At 35.3% G+C, this 18,406-nt stretch overlaps 1 protein-coding gene across 1 annotated transcript in view; it reads right to left on the bottom strand.

The window, feature by feature from the left end:
- Window positions 1-18,406, bottom strand: part of LOC148953711 (unconventional myosin-XV-like) — a 548,203-nt gene that overhangs the window by 354,027 nt on the left and 175,770 nt on the right. The window contains exons 10-11 of the mRNA XM_089108456.1: window positions 12,820-13,011; window positions 1,595-1,729 (exon numbers count right to left, since the gene is read on the bottom strand). Coding sequence (XP_088964582.1) covers window positions 1,595-1,729; window positions 12,820-13,011 — 327 coding nt within the window. The remainder of the gene's footprint in view (window positions 1-1,594; window positions 1,730-12,819; window positions 13,012-18,406) is intronic.

Genomic DNA, 18,406 nt, shown 5'->3' with positions numbered 1-18,406 from the left:
GAATATTATTTTTCAATTAATTATTCCTCCCTCCTTAAAATAAAGTAGAAACAACATGAAAGGGCCAAGGACGTCAAAACAGAAAAAATATGCCCGCTGGGCTAATCTTACGTGTATCCATACCCGAAAACTGGACTTTATTGGATTTCTTTTGCTTGGTTAAAGATTATAAAGTTTTTAAAGCTGTACGAAATTTTTGTCAGTGTTGCAACACTGAACCATAAAAATAAGCAGAATTATTTTATTAAAGAATTGTAATTATTATAAAAATAAGCAAACTTATTTAAACTTGACAACACTTTTCTTCAGTAAAAATTCAAACATTAACGGTCTGTTTATCCACAAAGGCATCAACACTTTCAAAGGGAAGCTTCATTAGCTTTTTTTTCTTTTTATTGGCTGATTTTTTGCCCAAATTTCTTTTCTGTAAATTCTTTACCTAAAATTACCAGAATCTGTAAAACTGATTATGGAAAAATTTTTCATTAAATCTTAATTCTGATTTTTTTTTTTTACTTTTGTGTAAATTTCTACTGAAAGAGTAATAAAAAAATATACATTATTTCAGAAGCCTGTCATTTAAAAAGACGGGTATTTAAACGGGTATCAATGCACAATTGGGGTTCTTGAGAAGGAAACAAATTAAGAAAACAATTCTTACTTCATAATATGCATAAAAATTGTAGTTAGCAAATTTTGAAGCCACTTCGAGTATTACCCTCCCCCCCCTAATGTGCAAATATAAAGCCCAAACTATTTATTTCCCAAGCATTTTGCCATGCATCACTTTTATTTCAACTTAATACCCGTAAATTGAATAAACACTGACGAAATAAAAAACAAAAAATACATGAGAGATATATAATGTGGGCTATATCTTTGTATATTAGGGGGGGGGGGGGGGAGGTTGAGGATGAAGTATATTGAAAGCAGCTTCAAAATTTGTGAACTACAATTTTTCTGCATGTTATGAAGTAAGAATTGTTTTCTTAAAATATTTTCTTTTCAAGAGCCCCAATTGTGCATTGATACCTTTAGGCGCGTTTTGATAACTAGCCTTTGTTTCCCAGACAAAGCTTTTACTATTTTATAATCAAGAAAAAGAGTTAAAAAACGGGCCAACTATTTTATTAAAATATTTTAGGGTGGGTTCAAAGAAACTTATAACCTTTAATTAAGATACAAATTTTGTATCCCCAAACAAGCTAAGCTTTGGAACGAAGAAGTAGTTAGCCGTGCTTGCTAGATTCTTGTACCAAAGAAAAATTTAAATTAAACTAAATTTTAGTTTATTATAAAATCCCAAATTGTAATGCCATAATTTGGTTCGATTCCGTTCCTAATCTTTGTTGGTGCATACCAATAAATAAAGGACCCTTCAAGACAGATGTGTATACTGGGGATAGAGAGGCATAGGACCCCACCCTCCCCCCCCCAAAAAAAAAATTCGATTTTTTTCACAATTGTTCCAAGATTAAAATTTTTTTCATACAGTCCATTTTTTCCAAGTTGTACTCCGCCCCCCTCCTTTCTAAAATTAAAGTCATGCGTCTATGGCCCCGTAAAATAAGATAGAGATGAATATATATTTTACCGTAAATCCAATGGTTTGCCATTCAATTTTCTCTTTGATATACTCCTGCTGCTCGATACGAAATATATACCGATTGAAATGAGCCTGCAGACTCTCATTCGCGTAATTAATACATAATTGTTCAAAACTATTTTCCTAAAAAAAAAAAAAAAAATTAAATAAGCTTTAACTTATATATTAAGAATTTACTTATAATCCTTTATATAAAAAGTGGAAGTGTAATACACACAAAGAGTAAATATATAAAACAAAAATGACAGACAATAAAATCAAAAAGCAAACGAAACCTGAAATTTTTACAATGTGGGTAAAGTCTGTTACGGAGCTTTATTAACTATATAATTTTTTCATACACTGAAGTGAACTCGAATCCTCCTACGCAGGACGATTATTACCAGGGGCGTACCTCCAGTGTTTTTATTATGAGGGGGGGGCAAGATGGTCCACATCCAGATAGTCAAGGGGCATGGGCTATATATTATTTTTTCTCACCAAATTATTGAGGAGGGAATCTTCCCCTACTTGCCCCCCCCCCAAAAAAAAACGATACCCCTGATTACTACATCACATTTTGATTATGGCCTTAAAAAAAACCTTTTTTGTGAACTTAGTAATTAGTGATAGAGCAGTGATTATAGTGGTAATATTAAATAAAAAAAACAAGTTTTTTAAACTGAAAGTAAGGAGCGACATTAAAACTTAAAACGAACAGAAATTATTCCGTATATGAAAGGGGCTGTCCCCTCCTCAATGCCTCGCTCTTTCCGCTAAAGTTTTTTATCGTTTAAAAAAATAAAGTTGTGAGACAGAGTCAAACTTTAGCGTAAAGAGCGAGGCGTTGAGGAGGGGACAGCCCTTTTTATATACGGAATAATTTCTGTTCGTTTTAAGTTTTAATGTCGTTCTTTACTTTCAGTTTAAAAAACTTGTTTTTTTTATTTAATTTCTGATTGTTTTTTAGTTAATGCAGCATTTATTTTGGCTCGCCGTCATTGAATAAGTAAACAAAATTTGCATAAAAATTTTACTTTTCTTTTGCTAAATGGCTGTCTCTAAATTTGGTTCTGACGTAATTTACAAATTAACTGACGTAACGAACTTCTATATTCGTATATTTTGCTTCTGGCAAAAAATACAAAGCTGCAGATTTTTGCAGATATGAGATTGAAACCTATGTTATAGGGTTTTCTGATACGCTGAATCTGACGGTGTGATTTTCATTAAAAATTTTTCACTTTTAGGAGATGTTTCCCCCCTCTTTAAAAACTCAGGTGAGTTTTCTGAAGCTCGTAGCCTTTGATGAGTAATACTAAACTTAATAAAATTCATATATTTAGAATCAGCATTATAAGCCCATTCTTTTGATACATTTATTGACATCAAAGTTCCGTTTTTAAAAGTTTTGCTTACTATTGAGCCGTATCGCTTGTTTTTTTTTATTTTTTTTTTTATTGCGTTTATGTTATTACGTATATGATGGGGTTCTCCCCTTAGTCAATACCACGCTCTTTCCGTTAAAAGTTAAAAAAAATTTAATTCACAAACCCCTGAATCACAAAGGCCGTTGAAAGCTCTTTTGAAAGCACTAAAAAAAACTGTAGCGTAAAGAGCGAAGTATAAACTTGGCGGAGAACCCCCTCATATACATAATAATTTATGTTCATTTTAAGTTCTAATGTTGCTTCTTACTTTCAGTTGAAAGTACTTGTTTTTTTTTAATTTAATTTCTGATCGTTTTTTAAATAATGCTTGGAAATCCGGCGCCCCCTTCATAGAAATGTCCCTTACCCCAAAGAAACATCCTCCACGGAAAGATTCTCCCGAGTAACCCCGCCGCCCGCCCCCCCCCCCCCCCCCACCAGAAAAAAAAATTCTTCCTGAAAATGTCTGTATACTTCCCAATAACCAATAAAATATGTAAGCAATGGGAAAAGTTCATAACTTGCAGCCTTTACCCATGGAACTGTGGGGGATTCAGTCATCTTAAAAGATATATTTTTTAGATTTTCGACTATGCTGAACAAAATGGGTATCTCAAAATTTTAATTGGGTGACATTGAGACAAAAATGAGCGTGGGAGGGGGCCTAGTTGCCCTCCATTTTTTTGGTCACTTAAAAAGGGCACTATAAATTTTAATTTCCGTTCCAATAAGCCCTCCTAAAATATTTTCCGACCACTGGGTCAATACGATCACCCCTGGGAAAAAAAAACAAAAAAAAACAAATAAAAACCCATCCGTGATCTTTCTTATGGCAAAAATGCAAAATACAATAATTTTGTAGATAGAAGCTTGAAACCTCTACAGTAGGGTTATCTGATACGTTGAATATGATGGTGTGAATTTCATTAAGGTTCTATAACTTTTAGGGGGTCTTTCCCCCTTTTTTCGAAAATCAGCCAAATTTTCTCAGGCGTGTAACTTTTGATGGGTATAAATTAAACTTGATGAAACTTATATTTTTGAAATCAGAATTAAAATCTGATTCTTTTGATGTACCTATTGGTACCAAAATTCCGTTTTTTAGAGTTTCGGTTACCATTGAGCCGGGTCGCTTCTTACTTACAGTTCGTTACCACGAACTGTTTGATAGTACTTAAGTTCTCAATATGTAGGTTAATAAGTTAGTAACAATAATAAGTTAGGAAGTAGTGGTAATCAGTGATAAGTAGTGAGCTTAGTGTTGGTAATGATTGAACTAAATAATTGAACTTAATAATTATTGAACTAAAGGGAATCAGGCAGTTGAGTCAAACAAATTTTTAAATTTCTACGAACTAGAACAAAACAGATAAGTGAATAAGGAAACCAAACAAGTGAGTTAAGTTAAGTAAAACTAGGATTAAATTGAATTGAATTAAAGAAAAAATGTGTTTAAGGAGCTTAGATGGCTTGGACATATCCTCAAGGTGCAAACAGAAAAACGATATCGCTAGTATAGCTTCACCAAATAGCTAGTAATGGGACAAAAACGATACCAGACGCCGCAGATTTTATAAGAGTATTATAAGACATTATGCATGACTTTAGGAGTTTCTAAGGAGGTGAAGAAAGCATAGCCTTGAAACAAGGTGGGCTTGGAGAGGAGGGTGACACAGATTGGCCGAAATGGGATTGAAGAAGAGCTTAGAAGGAGTAAAATGGACGAGGAGCTTAGGTCCTAAGGACACAAATAGAACAGTTTCACTAAATAACCCGTAAAAAGGCAAAAACGGGGCTGGACGTCACTATGTTGGGGTATGAATTCAGTTGTTTCTAGGATGGCCACGAAAGCAGAGAGTTCAAATAAGTTGGGGTGGAGGCAGAGCGTCTGCTAGTTTGTAACACTGTGAGATGTTTTAGCAGTAGTAACAGGACTATTTTCAATATTTTCCTTCTCGTCATGGGCCTTTCATAAAAGTAGTATTTATTTTAAGGCTTCACTTAACTAAACTGATTTGCTTCATCATTTATAAAATTATATACAGGGATGTGTAAGTGTGCATCAGCTTTTAGGGACGAGGGGCAGTAGGTTATTCGGTAGGTGGGAGGGGACAGATACTTCATAGAGTGTATTTTAAGGCCCAATTACCTTAGAATTTTTTATTTACAATCTAACAACTTAATTCTTAAACAGAAAAACTAAAAGAGCAGGGCGCTACAAATTTTTTAACACACTAGCAGACGCTCCGTCTCCACTCCAATTGATTTGAAATTTCTGCTTTCGTCCCCATCCTAGAAACAACCGAATTCATGCCCCAACATAGTGACGTCCAGCCCCGTTTTTGCCTTCTTACGTTTTATTTAGTGAAACTGTTCTAGTAATATCTTATTTGTGTCCTAAGGACCTAAGCTCGTGTAAATCAATATACAAGTATTTCTGAAAGTATTAACAGAAAAAGATTGAAGACTAACCCCATTTAAAGATAATTATGAAATAAAAAAAAACATTTCCTCAAAGATATAATCCCAGCTCAAGACACTCTTTTATATTGGCAGATCCAGGGATTGGCGAAAGATAACAATGTGAGAGAAAAATTTTCATCGATACCCCCCCCCCGAACATTAATTCTGTATTAGCTCCTGCCCTCTTGTGAATTTATTCAACCTTTTTTCCAGTAAAACGTATAGACACACAAGTGACCCCCATTCTCAACAATATATAACATACAGAGCAGAGAATTTGATAAACAGCTTTGTTCCATCACTGAGCAGCCACTTAGGGTTGCCATCCCGTGGAAAAATAAATCACTAGATTCTAGTGTTTTTTTTGGTTGTTTTAGAGAATTTTGTTTCTTGTTTAATAACTTAGTGATTTATGTGCTGATTTACTTATATTATTTTTTTGCTTAGGCACCATAAAAAATCACTAGAAATAGTGATAAATCACTAGGGGTGGCAACCCTGCAACCACTAAAACAGCTTTTGGAAGATATTCGATGAGATACATCAGCGGATTTATTCAAATAAAGTTACAAGGGACTAAACATAGAAATAAAACAGGGTAAAGAGCAGACGCTATTTTTAAATGCCTGGCACCGCAAGCCATGCCATGATCCACCCAATCCATGTTTTGGAAAGTGATTTTTTTTTTTGTTAACTACAGCTGTTGCGTATCTGACCTTGATAAGATTATGTCACGAATATTTTTGTTTGTCAGTAATCATACTTCAAATAAATACTGTCAAAATTTCAGCCAATTATTAACATGTTTAATTTTGACAGTCAGTGAGAATAAAAAGGTTTTTTAAAGACCTCCCCGTCAAGACAATGCAAAGGAACACATGCAAGCCGTCTCCGTGGTAAATTTTCATTAGTTAGGCATGAAATGGTTCCATACCCAACATGTTCCCCACGTTAGATATTTGTTATTATTAAACAGTTATTATTTGTTTTTGAATAAAAAAAGAAAAGAAAAAAAAGCGAATTCATGCCAATGACATTACACTCTTTGCCATAGGATATTATAACTAATTATAACTATTGCGAGTAGAGCCACCGGGCAATGCGTAATCAAACATTTCGTGGTAACGAAATGTAATTAAGGAGCGACCCGGCTCAATAGTAACCGAAACTCTAAAAATCAGAATTTTAATATTAATGGATATATCGAAGAATTGGCTTACTATGCTGGTTACAAATATATACGTTCCAATAAGTTTAGTCCTACCCATTAAAAGTTACAAGCCTGAAAAAAATTTGCCTGATTTTCGAAAAAAAGTGGGAAAGACCCACTAGGAGTCAAAGAAATACCACGGATGCGTGTAAATTTGTTGTTTTTTTCCCCAGGGGTCATCGTATCGACCCAGTGGGCCTAGAACGTCGGGAGAGGGCTCATTCTAACGGAAATAAAAAGTCATATTGCCCATTTTAAGTAACCAAAAAATTAGGAGGCAACTAGGCCCCTCCCACTGCAATTTTTTCCTGAAATCGTCCGATCAAAATTTTTAGATAGCTATTTTGTTTAGCATAGTTGAAAGGCCCAATAACTATGTTTTTGGAGATAACAAGACCCCCCACAGCCCCTGGGAAAGGTCTTTAAGTTAAAACATTTGCCGATTGTTTACATATAGTATTTGTTATTGCGAAGTATGAATACATACTTAGGGTGGAGAGGGGAGAACGAAATTTCTGCTCGGGGGATTTTGCACGGGGAGAAATTTTCATGGAGAGGGAAGTTTCCAGGGGGGAACTCTTCAGGGGAAATTTTACACTGGGGGAATTCGCCAGACTTCCTATACAAAATTTCTTTATATGTGTTGCTTTCTCTTTACCAATTCAATTTTACGTGTGGAGATGTTAAGGGTAATTGTTCGGGGTAATTTTTTGCCAGGATTGAATTGTCCGGGGGATGATTCCGTGGGGAGGGGGATTTTTCCGTGGAAGTGAAGCCAGACATCCCGGCGTGTGTTTTTTTTTTATATTAGGAATTTAATTAAAATAAACAAATTTTTTCAACTGAAAGTTAGAAGCAACATTAAAAGTTCGAATTCTCCAATTCCTTCAGAGCGAGTGCTGAAACACAAAAGCCAAATTCAAAACCTGCATTAATTCATTCAGCTCTCAGTTAAAAAAAAACAAGTTTTTTTAACTGAAAGTAAGGAGCGACATTAAAACTTAAAACGAACAGAAATTATTCCGTATATGAAAGGGGCTGTACCCTCGTCAACGCCTCTTTCTTTACGCTAAAAGTTTTAATTACGCTTTACTTCATTTGTGGCAACAAAACTAACAAAACTTCAAAGACACAAATAAAAAATTTAAAGAGTCAGAAATACAGAGAGCTGAATGACTCCAGTACCACTACTACTAACAACTCACTACAGCACGAAGCTACCTGAGGCTGCCACTGCTGCACATACTCCTACTTCAACCCAACCTATTCCAATTCCTTCTTTAAGCCTTCCCAAGAAGTTAAGATTTTTTTTTTCAATCCTTCCTTACGACCTCTTCACACCCCATTCAGGAAAAACCTGTTTTTTCTTTGGCCTGAAATGGAATGCCGACAAGGACGATCTTTGGCCTTTGGTCATTCTTCATCCGCAAAGCGTGTTCTAGCCATCTCAACCTTTCTCTCATTATAGCCCTAAAAATCAGGATAGAACCAAATTATTCGTGCAGCTTATTGCATGAAATTCGGTCAGTCAAGTGGGTACCCAAAATTGTCCGTAGACATTTCTTCTGGAAAATATCTAACATGCCCTCCTCAATCTTCTGAAATACCCACCTTCAGATCCGTACTTGACCACAGTCATTACTATAGCTTCCAATAATCTTGGTTTGCCGACTTATCTTCCAAATCTTTCAAAATTGTCAACTGTGAAAAGAACACCCTGGGCCTTGGCTATTCTACTTTAAACTTCATCACTGCATCCACCATCTATATTATTAATACTTCTCAGGTAAATGAAGCTATCCACTTGATCGATCTTCTCGTTACAAAACATTACCTCCTAATCAAAGTCATATTAAAACTTAAGATAAACAGAAATAAGTCCTATAAAAATCCAAACTTGAAACGAACCACTCTTATCAAAGAACAAATGAAACCCAAAAGAAACATAAATTAAAATAAATAATAATATAAAACATAAAATAACAGATAATGATATAAATGAATAAGTAAATCCAAAAAGAAGTAAAAATTAAAATGAATACTTAAAATCCAACTTAAAATAAACAGGACTTACTATAAACAGGAATTTAGCTACTGCCCCCTCTCCCTGACTTTTAACCTTCTACAATTAGAAATTGTCCTATTTTCAAACTCTTGTTAGAAATTGCTACTCATCAAGTTGCCTTCAGGGATTCAGAAAACATCAATTTTAGTAGTTCAACTGTGGTGATGGTGATTTAAAAGGCGTTATGTTACAAAAAATCAATTTTAAAGGAAATCGAAACAACTAAAATACGAATTTTGGATTATTTCTCATTTCGTGATCAACTGATTTTTCTTTTAAAAATTTTTTTAAACATCAAAGATACCGGAAAAAAATTTGACATTAAAACTTTCGTTTTCTAGCTACTTTTACATGAGTTTTCAAAATACATTTCAGAAAAAAAACTTCTAAGTATCGTGAACACAGAATACTATACATGAACCAGATCGGACCATTCTACACAGCCTATTAACTTTGAGAATGTAGGCTATGAATCTCCGTTTGACAAACATTTTACATAGAACCTTTTGAGTTTCTTCAACCAAAGTATTTATCAAACTAGGCTGTTATATGCAATGCAGAGGATCTTCATTTGAAAATTCTTCCTGAAAGCTGTGAAGTAATTCCAAAAAATATATTTAAAAGTAAAACTATTACCGTCACAAAGCACATTTCCTGCACATAAGTAAAACTTGCAAAGGTGAGATTTCGTCACAAGGCAAAATGACCGTCGATAAGCATATTTACCGTCACAAAGCACATTTGCTGCACATAAGTAAAACTAGCAAAGGTGAGATTTCGTCAAAAGGCAAAATGATCGTCGATAAGCACAATTACCGCCACAAAGCACATTTCCTGCACATAAGTAAAACTCTAGTAAAGGTGCAATAGCGTCACAAGGCAAAATGACCGTCGATAAGCGCAATTACCGTCACAAAGCACATTTCCTGCACATAAGTAAAACTCTAGTAAAGGTGCAATAGCGTCACAAGGCAAAATGACCGTCGATAAGCGCAATTACCGTCACAAAGCACATTTCCTGCACATAAGTAAAACTCTAGTAAAGGTGCAATAGCGTCACAAGGCAAAATGACCGTCGATAAGCGCAATTACCGTCACAAAGCATATTTCCTGCACATAAGTAAAACTCTAGTAAAGATGCAATAGCGTCACAAGGCAAAATATCCGTCGCTAAGCACAATTACCGTCACAACGCACAAAAGTGAAAACTCTACTATAGGTGAGTATTAATCCGTAGACAGACGCCAGAAATTGTGGTTTAAATTGAGCAGCAAAACAATTACTTTCATATACTTTACCGCAATCTTGTAATTACAAATGTGTCCATTAAGCCAAACAGACCAGAACTGATTTGACTATTGGTCAGAGCTTTGGGCATCAACAGAACATAGACCTCCAGTGCCAAAACCCGAGACATTTTGCAGCAACTACAGCCCTTGTTCCAATAAGCCACAACAAAGTTTCTAGCTGCTAATCCCTATTAAATTTAATCGAAATCCAATAGGTCATTCTTACGGAAGCATATGACAAGAATGTACTTATGAAACGGTCTGGGTCTTGCTAAAAAAAAAAAAAAAAAAAAAAAAAAAAAAAAAAAAAAAAAAAAAAAAAAAAATCCTGCCGATTCGCCTAGTAATTAGGCTGATAATAAGTTCCCCCCCCCTCCCTTAGTAGCTTGATCAGTTATATACACTTAAACATGCAGACCTTTGAACCTGCCTTTCACTTCTCGCCATGTTTGGTTTCGATCCAACGTCTTTTCTTAGATCCAGTCCTAGATCTTGGACAGCACAATAATGTTATGTTGACCAAATTTGACGAAGATACAATAATCCCTCTTGGTAGATTTCGTGGCGAATAGAATTCAGGTACCCCTCAGCCTCTACTACATGAGTCAGACGGATCCTGAACCATGAATGTGTAAATCGAGTCACTCGTGAAACAAGTGAGTCACTCGTTTTTTGGCTTTCGTTTCAGTATACCATTTGTTGGGTTAAAATTCTTTTAATTAATTATTTACTTGGCATTTTTGAAGGAGGCGTTTGATGGATAATAGAGCTGCAGGATTATGTGGAACATCAGTAAAGCTCCTCAAGAACGCGGGGCCAGCAATGCTACTCTGGCTTTAGATGCTCTTCTCCCTAGCATGCCATCAGCCTACCTCTGCGGAAAAGGAAGGGAAGCAAGAGCATATGCTCAAACTACAGAGGGATTATTCTTCTCTCAGTACCCGGAAAGCTCTTTGCAATGATTCTAATTGACCACTGCGGGAATTTTCTGCGAAGGAAGAGGCGAATCCAACAGGCCGGGTTTATGTCGACAGGTCGAATGTTAAACAGATTTTTACAGTGCGGCAGTTGGTGCAAAAGACAAAAGCATTTCGTAGAAAATCTTACATAGCCTTTGTGAACTTAAAGGGTGCCTTCGATTCAATTGAACGTAAATATCTATGGCTTATAGTCCGCTCCCTCGGACTGCCATCCAAATATTGTCTATTCCTCGATAAGCTATATGAGAAAACTGAGAGTTGTATCCATCTGAATGGGAAGCGGAGCATGTCATTTACCATCAAAACTGGTGTGCAATAAGAGTGTGCTTTCGCACCAGAGTTTTTTTTTTCATAGACCATGCCATGACTCGAACCACCGATCGATTGCCCTTAGGCCTCCAATTTGAAGATCAAATCCCGACCGACGTCGAATTCGCATACGACCTTGCGCTTGTTACTGACTCCATACCAAAACTAATAGACGCTCTGAATGCTCTGCAGGAAGAAGCTAAGTCGAAAAAGAAAAGTCGAGCTTAATGTAAATTGGCAAAAAACAAAATAATGACAGTCAAGCCGCCAGTCCCAGTTATGCTCCCGGAATCCATTAGAGTTTATGGAGCCCGAGTTTAAGTTCTTACTATCTTTGCCTATCTTGGCTCTATGATTTCAAATGATGGCTCCGTGGACGTGGGTCTGGGCAGCCAAATCGAGAATGCTTCTTCTGTCGTCGGAAGACTCAATGCCATCTGGAGATCACCCCATATTTCTAGGGGCACGAAGATGTGCATACATAATTCATCCGCAAGCCCAGTCCTGCTGTACGTGGCTTTGACAAGGCCTCTCAAATCCGCCATCTTGAGCACGATGGACGCCTGCCAGAAGAAATCGGGGGACTTCGATGAAATGAATTTGTGAGTAATGAATGGCTCCTTGCCCTTACTCAGCAAGTTCTATTTTCAACACAAATTCCCAGCAAACTCTCAGATTGCTTGGGCATCTCCGTCGGATGCCAGTGACAACCCCTGTTGGAATCATATTCAACTTTGACCCTACATCCCATGGTTGGTTACGCCCAAGGGGCAGACCTCCGACCAGATAGAAGGACAGCTTTCAGAAGTTCCTCAACATAGCCGACATTGCTGCTATTGAGGCCCCACTTATAGCAACAGATAGGTCCATATGGAGGAACAAAGTTGCTATGCTCTCTACGCCACATACCATGCGGCAGGAGCCTTAAGTCAAGTAAGTCATTTGTGTACGTTTCGTTCGGCACTATTTACTTAATTTTTATTTTGACCGTTCATTGTGCATTGACCACTTGACATAGTATTTGCCTCTTTTCTTTATTTTTATGCTATACTTAATTTATTTTTTGTGTTTAAATTAGTTATTGTTTTATATTTCAAGGTGTTCTTGTTGTGGTTGTTTTAATTAACGCATGAAGCAAATTCGATCTCCCAGAGCTTGTGATAGTTCTGGGAATTACTTTTACCTTATCTTTAATGCAACTGGTAAAGTAGGGAGCCTAATAAGAAACAAACTTCTGGCATTTTAAGATAGGCACATTAAGAAATTCAGGTTCAAGACGCAGTCTAACCTCCGCCAAGGGGAATGAGTCCCTAAATCCTTGTCATCGGAATATCGACTAAAAGAGACCTTTTTCGAAAATCAGGCAAATCTTCTCAAACTAGTAGCTTTTGATGGGTAACATTAAACTTAATGAATCTTATATATTTGAAATCACCAAAAAAAATTTGTGAAGAAACTTCTGACACGAAAAAAGGAAAAAATACTTACTTTAAAATCTTCAAATCCAAATATGTCTAATATTGATATAGATAATTGCTTTGGTCCTTTACTAACAATAGTATTAACTCTACTGACCAGCCAAGAAAATAGTGAGCTATAAAGAGCTTTTGCAATGGCGTCCCTGGCGTCTAGTGCCTGGTCAATATTCAATGGCGTGAACATACGCTCATTTCGGGCTTCCTGGAAATGAATCAAATATAACAACAAATGAGATTCAATAAATGAAAATCAAATTAACAGAATATAGACTAAATTCATTAAAGTAAATATTACTTTTCATAATGGGTAGGTAACCTCATCCCCCATCCAATCTATAATCTGAAAACAATTTTTTTTAGAGAGAAATTCATTTTTATTGAAGACCAATATTCACAAAAAAAAATCATATCAAACAGACCTACCACGTGAAAATCTATACAAAATTATGTGAGGCTATACAAAAGCTACAAGAAGTCTACAACATAAGAACAAAAAATATTTTGTTCAATTATACCTGCTCTAGATGGTTCCTTTTGGTTATCATTCTCCAATGTCCCTACTCATTATGCTCACCGTGATCTTGAGCATAATGATCCATTATGATTCCATTAGATCTTGACCTGTCAAGACGTCTTGTTTTGAAATTAAATAAAAAAAAAACAAGTTTTTTAAACTGAAAGCAAGGACCGACATTAAAACTTAAAACGAACAGAAATTATTCCGTATATGAAAGGAGCTGTCCCCTCCTCACCGCCTCACTCATTACACTAAAGTTTTTTATTGTTTAACAAAAATAGAGTTGTGAGAAAGTCAAACTTTACCGTAAAGAGCGAGGCGTTGAGGAGGGGACAGCCCCTTTCATATACGGAATAATTTCTGTTCGCTTTAAGTTTTAATGTCGCTCCTTACTTTCAGTTTAAAAAACGTGTTTTTTATTTAATTTCTGATCGTTTTTTAGTTAATACAGCTTTTATTTTGGCTCTCCGTCAGTAGTATCCATGTATAAGGTCCTAAGCGTATATGGAATTGCATAAGAAAACCCACGCCTGAGACACTACAGTTACACGTGGACATTGCAAAAAAAGTTGGCTACCTATAAAGTGGCCTAGCATTTTTTGAAACTATAGTCAAGGCTTTATAAGACAATCATACTGGTTTTTTGTTATTGATATGAATTGCATAAGAATGTGCAGCATAGCTTCACGTGGACATTTTTAAAAGCTGGCAGTATGAGCGGGGAATCCCCACTGGTCTGGTTTCTGATTTTTTTGGACAATTGCCTTAACTCGAGAGTAGTTTGATTAAGAATGTAACATGTCTAGAATTGTTTGATTGACATTTGCAAAAAGGGATAAGGGGTTCGCGAATTGGACTATACAAACGATATTAATTGAAAAATAGAGAAAAAAACAGCTGGATAGTATTTACAAACCGGACTGTACGGAAATACAGAAAAGGTGTCAAAGTGATTTGCAGTTAGAATAGCCATGAAGAGCATGTTAATCCATACCTTATTTATTATAAATTTGAGACAACATAAATCTATAAAAATGGTTGATTATAAAAGAACGACATTGCGAGTTGACCTAGCTCTACCTCTCTGATGTGTTCTGTATAATACACAAGTGGTGTTTGAACAGTGTTGTCAGTTTAAAATAGAGTCTAACGTTATAGTATACTAAAAGTTGATACTAAGAGAGATGTAGATGGCAACAAAAGAATTTTAATAATGAAATTCAGAACAAACCTTAGAAATCATTGAAAATCAAGTAGTAAGGTGTATGTGAGTACGAACCATCAAGGATCAGAAGTACCAACGACCCTAACCAGCAGAGACATCAACCCCCAAAGGTTAGGGTCGTTGGTACTTATGATCCTTGATGGTTCGAACTCACATACACCTTACTACTTGATTTTCAATGATTTCTAAGGTTTGTTCTGAATTTCATTATTAAAATTCTTTTCTTGCCATCTATATCTCTCTTAGTATCAACTTTTAGTATACTATAACGTTAGACTCTATTTTAAACTGACAACACTGTTCAAACACCACTTGTGTATTATACAGAACACATCGGAGAGGTAGAGCTAGGTCAATCGCAATGTCATTCTATCATCATTAACCATTTTCATAGATTTATGTTGTCTCAAATTTATAATAAATAAGGTATGAATTAACATGCTCTTCAGGGTTACCTTAACTAATAATCACTTTGACCCTTTTTCTCCACCTTCATACAATCCAATTCGCAAATACTATCTAGCTCTGTTTTTTTTTCTCTATTTTTCAATTAATATCGTTTGTATAGTCCAATTCGCGAACCCCTTATCCCTTTTTGCAAATGTCAATCAAACAATTCTAGACATGTTATATTCTTAATCAAACTACTCTCGAGTTTAGGCAATTGTCCAAGAAAATCAGAAACCAGACCAGTGGGGAATCCTCGCTCATACTACCAGCTTTTTAAAATGTCCATGTGAAGCTATGCTGCACATTCTTGTGCAATTCATATCAATAACAAAAAACCAGTATGATTGTCTTATAAAGCCTTGACTATAGTTTCAAAACATGCTTGGCCACTTTATAGGTAGCCAACTTTTTTTGCAATGTCCACTTGTAACTGTAGTGTCTCAGGCGTTGGTTTTCTTATGCAATTCCATGTACGCTTAGGACCTTATACATGGATACTACTTCCATCATTGAATAAGTAAACAAAATTTGCATAAAAATTTTACCTTTCTATTGCTAAATGGCTGTCTCTAAATTTGGTTCTGACGTAATTTACAAATTAGATTACGTAACGAGCTCCTATATTCGTATATTTTTCTTCTGGCAAAAAATATAAAGTTGCAGATTTTTGCAGATATGAACTTGAAACCTATGTAATAGGGTTTTCTGATACGCTGAATCTGACGGTGTGATTTTCATTAAAATTCTTTCAATAGTAGAGATGTTTCCTCCCTCTTTAAAAAATCAGGTAAATTTTCTCAGGCTCGTAGCCTTTGATGAGTAATACTAAAATTAATAAAATTTATATATTTAAAATCAGCATCTTAAGCCCATTCTTTTGATACATTTATTGACATCAAAATTCCGTTTTTAAAAGTTTCGATTACTATTGAGCCGTATCGCTTGTTTTTTTCATTGTTTTTTTTATTACGTATATGAGGGGGTTCTCCCCTTAGTCAATACCACGCTCTTTACGTTAAAAGTTAAAAAATGCACCAGTCTGACTTTCGCCAACATTCGCCCCATTACACTCACTTCAGTTTTTTTCCAAACTTTATGAAAGTTTCCTCTGTGACTGGCTTAGGGATATATTTCGTCCACGTATTGGCACCCGGCAGTTTGGTAACTTAAGGAAAATTTCCACCACCCCTTACCTTGTGCACTTAATGCATACCATCGTAAGTAACCTTGATATACCAAATGTTTGGCTGAACCTTGTCTTAGTTGATTTCCAAAAAGCTTTTGATCTGGTTGACCACACTATCCTAATTCGTTCACTAATCGTTAACTTTGAACTTGATCCGCTGTTAGTAAATATTGTTATATCGTTTCTTTCGAATAGAACTCAAGTTGTTAAATACAAAAATATTTTCTCCAACCCCCTCCCTATATGTTGTGGAATTCCTCAAGGAACCTTATTGGGACCACTTTTATTTCTAGCCATGATTAATGATATTGGGAGGGATTTTCCCCAAAGGTGGAAATACGTGGATGACTTGTCGATCCTTGAAGTATGTCACAGGAATACTAAAAGTGACCCCCTCGAAATCCAAATCCACATTTCGGGTGAAGCTAAGAACCTAAATATGAAAGTAAATTCCACCAAACAAATATAATAACGATAATTTGTTTTAAATCCACTCTCGCTTTCCTTGACCCTATCCCACCCGAAATGCTTGTGAAACATGTTAAACTCCTTGGTGTCACAACTTCAAATAATCTTAAAGGGGACATGCATGTTTCTAATATTGTTAAACAAGCAAATGTTTCATTATCTATTTCAAAAATTTTGAACAAATTTAATTGCCCTAAAACTTAGTCCCTCGTTGTTCATTAATCATTAATCTGACAGCTATTAGAACATGTATGTCTAATCTGGCAACTGTATTCTAAGCGAACCTAGCGACAGAATTTAATCGGTCTAAAAGCATTCGCTTAAAATCATCTATATAGAAAGCAGAATATCGTACTCCTTCCTCCTTAAATCCACAGGTATTGCTACGTTAAAAGAAAGGAGGGAGCAAATGTGTTCGCGTTTTGCCAAATCCACAATATCTAATCCCCGAACTGAGGAAATCTTCCCCGATTTTCACGACCCCATTAGACTCCGTCTCCCCCGCTTAGCTTCCTTGGCAATTCCAGCATATTCACCTATCCATACCGTTACTGAGATGGTTCCGGAAAAGTTTTATCCCCTTTTTTTTGGCGCACCTAAATAATCCCTGAACTATGCTCTGTACCAAAATTAACTCCTCCATCCCTTATTTTAGTTGTTGTGTATGTTCACAATAATCATGCTGTCATTTTTTTCTTTTTATCTTTGTCACTTTTATTTTCCCTTTTGTTGATACTTATTTATGTTAAATTTCTTTTCTGACCTTCAATTTTTTTCCCTTTAATTGTATTCCTTTCTTTAATTGTAAATATTTCTTATGACAACTAATTTGGCTTGATTTTAAGTGTTTTTTATAAATTTTATGTACTTGACCTTGAACACGATTTTGGCAATGTTTTTCTTCTTGATTGTGATTTTCTTTTATCCCCAACCCCTTCTTCTTCTATTTTTCTGTTTCTATTCTAGCCATTTTTTAAATTCTTATCGAACATTTTTATGCTTGATTGGTGTTTCTTTTCTTGCTGTATTATTTGTTTCTTCGTTTTGCTTTGTCTATTTCTTTTTGACATATGAAGCGAATTCGGCTCTATTAGAGCTTGTGATAGCCTTTGGAAAATAAATATTATCTTATCTTACAAGTCAAAATCTGATCTACCCATTTATTTTTAGTACCTACTTGAGTAAAAAAAATACATGTTTTTAATAGAGAACTGACTATTTGAGCATGAAAACTGGATGTAGAAAACATTTTCAAGAGTATGTTTACAATCAGTCAGTATTTTTCTAGATGCTCACGAGAGACTGTGTTTCTTTTCCTATTTGTATGCCTGAAACCTGAAGGCAAGCGGTTTCTGTTATATAATTAAATAAAAAAAACAAGTTTTTTAAACTGAAAGTAAGGAGCGACATTAAAACTTAAAACGAACGGAAATTATTCCGTATAAGAAAGGGGCTGTCCCCTCCTCAACGCTTTGCTCTTTACGCTAAAGTTTTTCATTGTTTTAAAAAATAAAGTTGTGAGACAGAGTCAAACTTTAGTGTAAATTGCGAAGCGTTGAGGAGGGGACAGCCCCTTTCATATAAGGAATAATTTCTGTTCGTTTTAAGTTTTAATGTCACTCCTTACTTTCAGTTTAAAAAAATTGTTTTTTTTTTATTTAATTTCTGATTGTTTTTTAGTTAATACAGCTTTTATTTTGGTTCACCGTCAGTGAATAAGTAAAGAAAATTTGCATAAAAATTTTATTTTT

The sequence above is a fragment of the Artemia sp. Qi Xiang Cuo genome, chromosome 3 (genome assembly GCF_049724085.1).
Source record: "Artemia sp. Qi Xiang Cuo chromosome 3, ASM4972408v1, whole genome shotgun sequence".
Lineage (NCBI taxonomy): Eukaryota > Metazoa > Arthropoda > Branchiopoda > Anostraca > Artemiidae > Artemia > Artemia sp. Qi Xiang Cuo.
The sequence above is the reverse complement of the archived record's forward strand: the minus strand, read 5'-3'. Positions and strand labels throughout refer to the sequence as shown.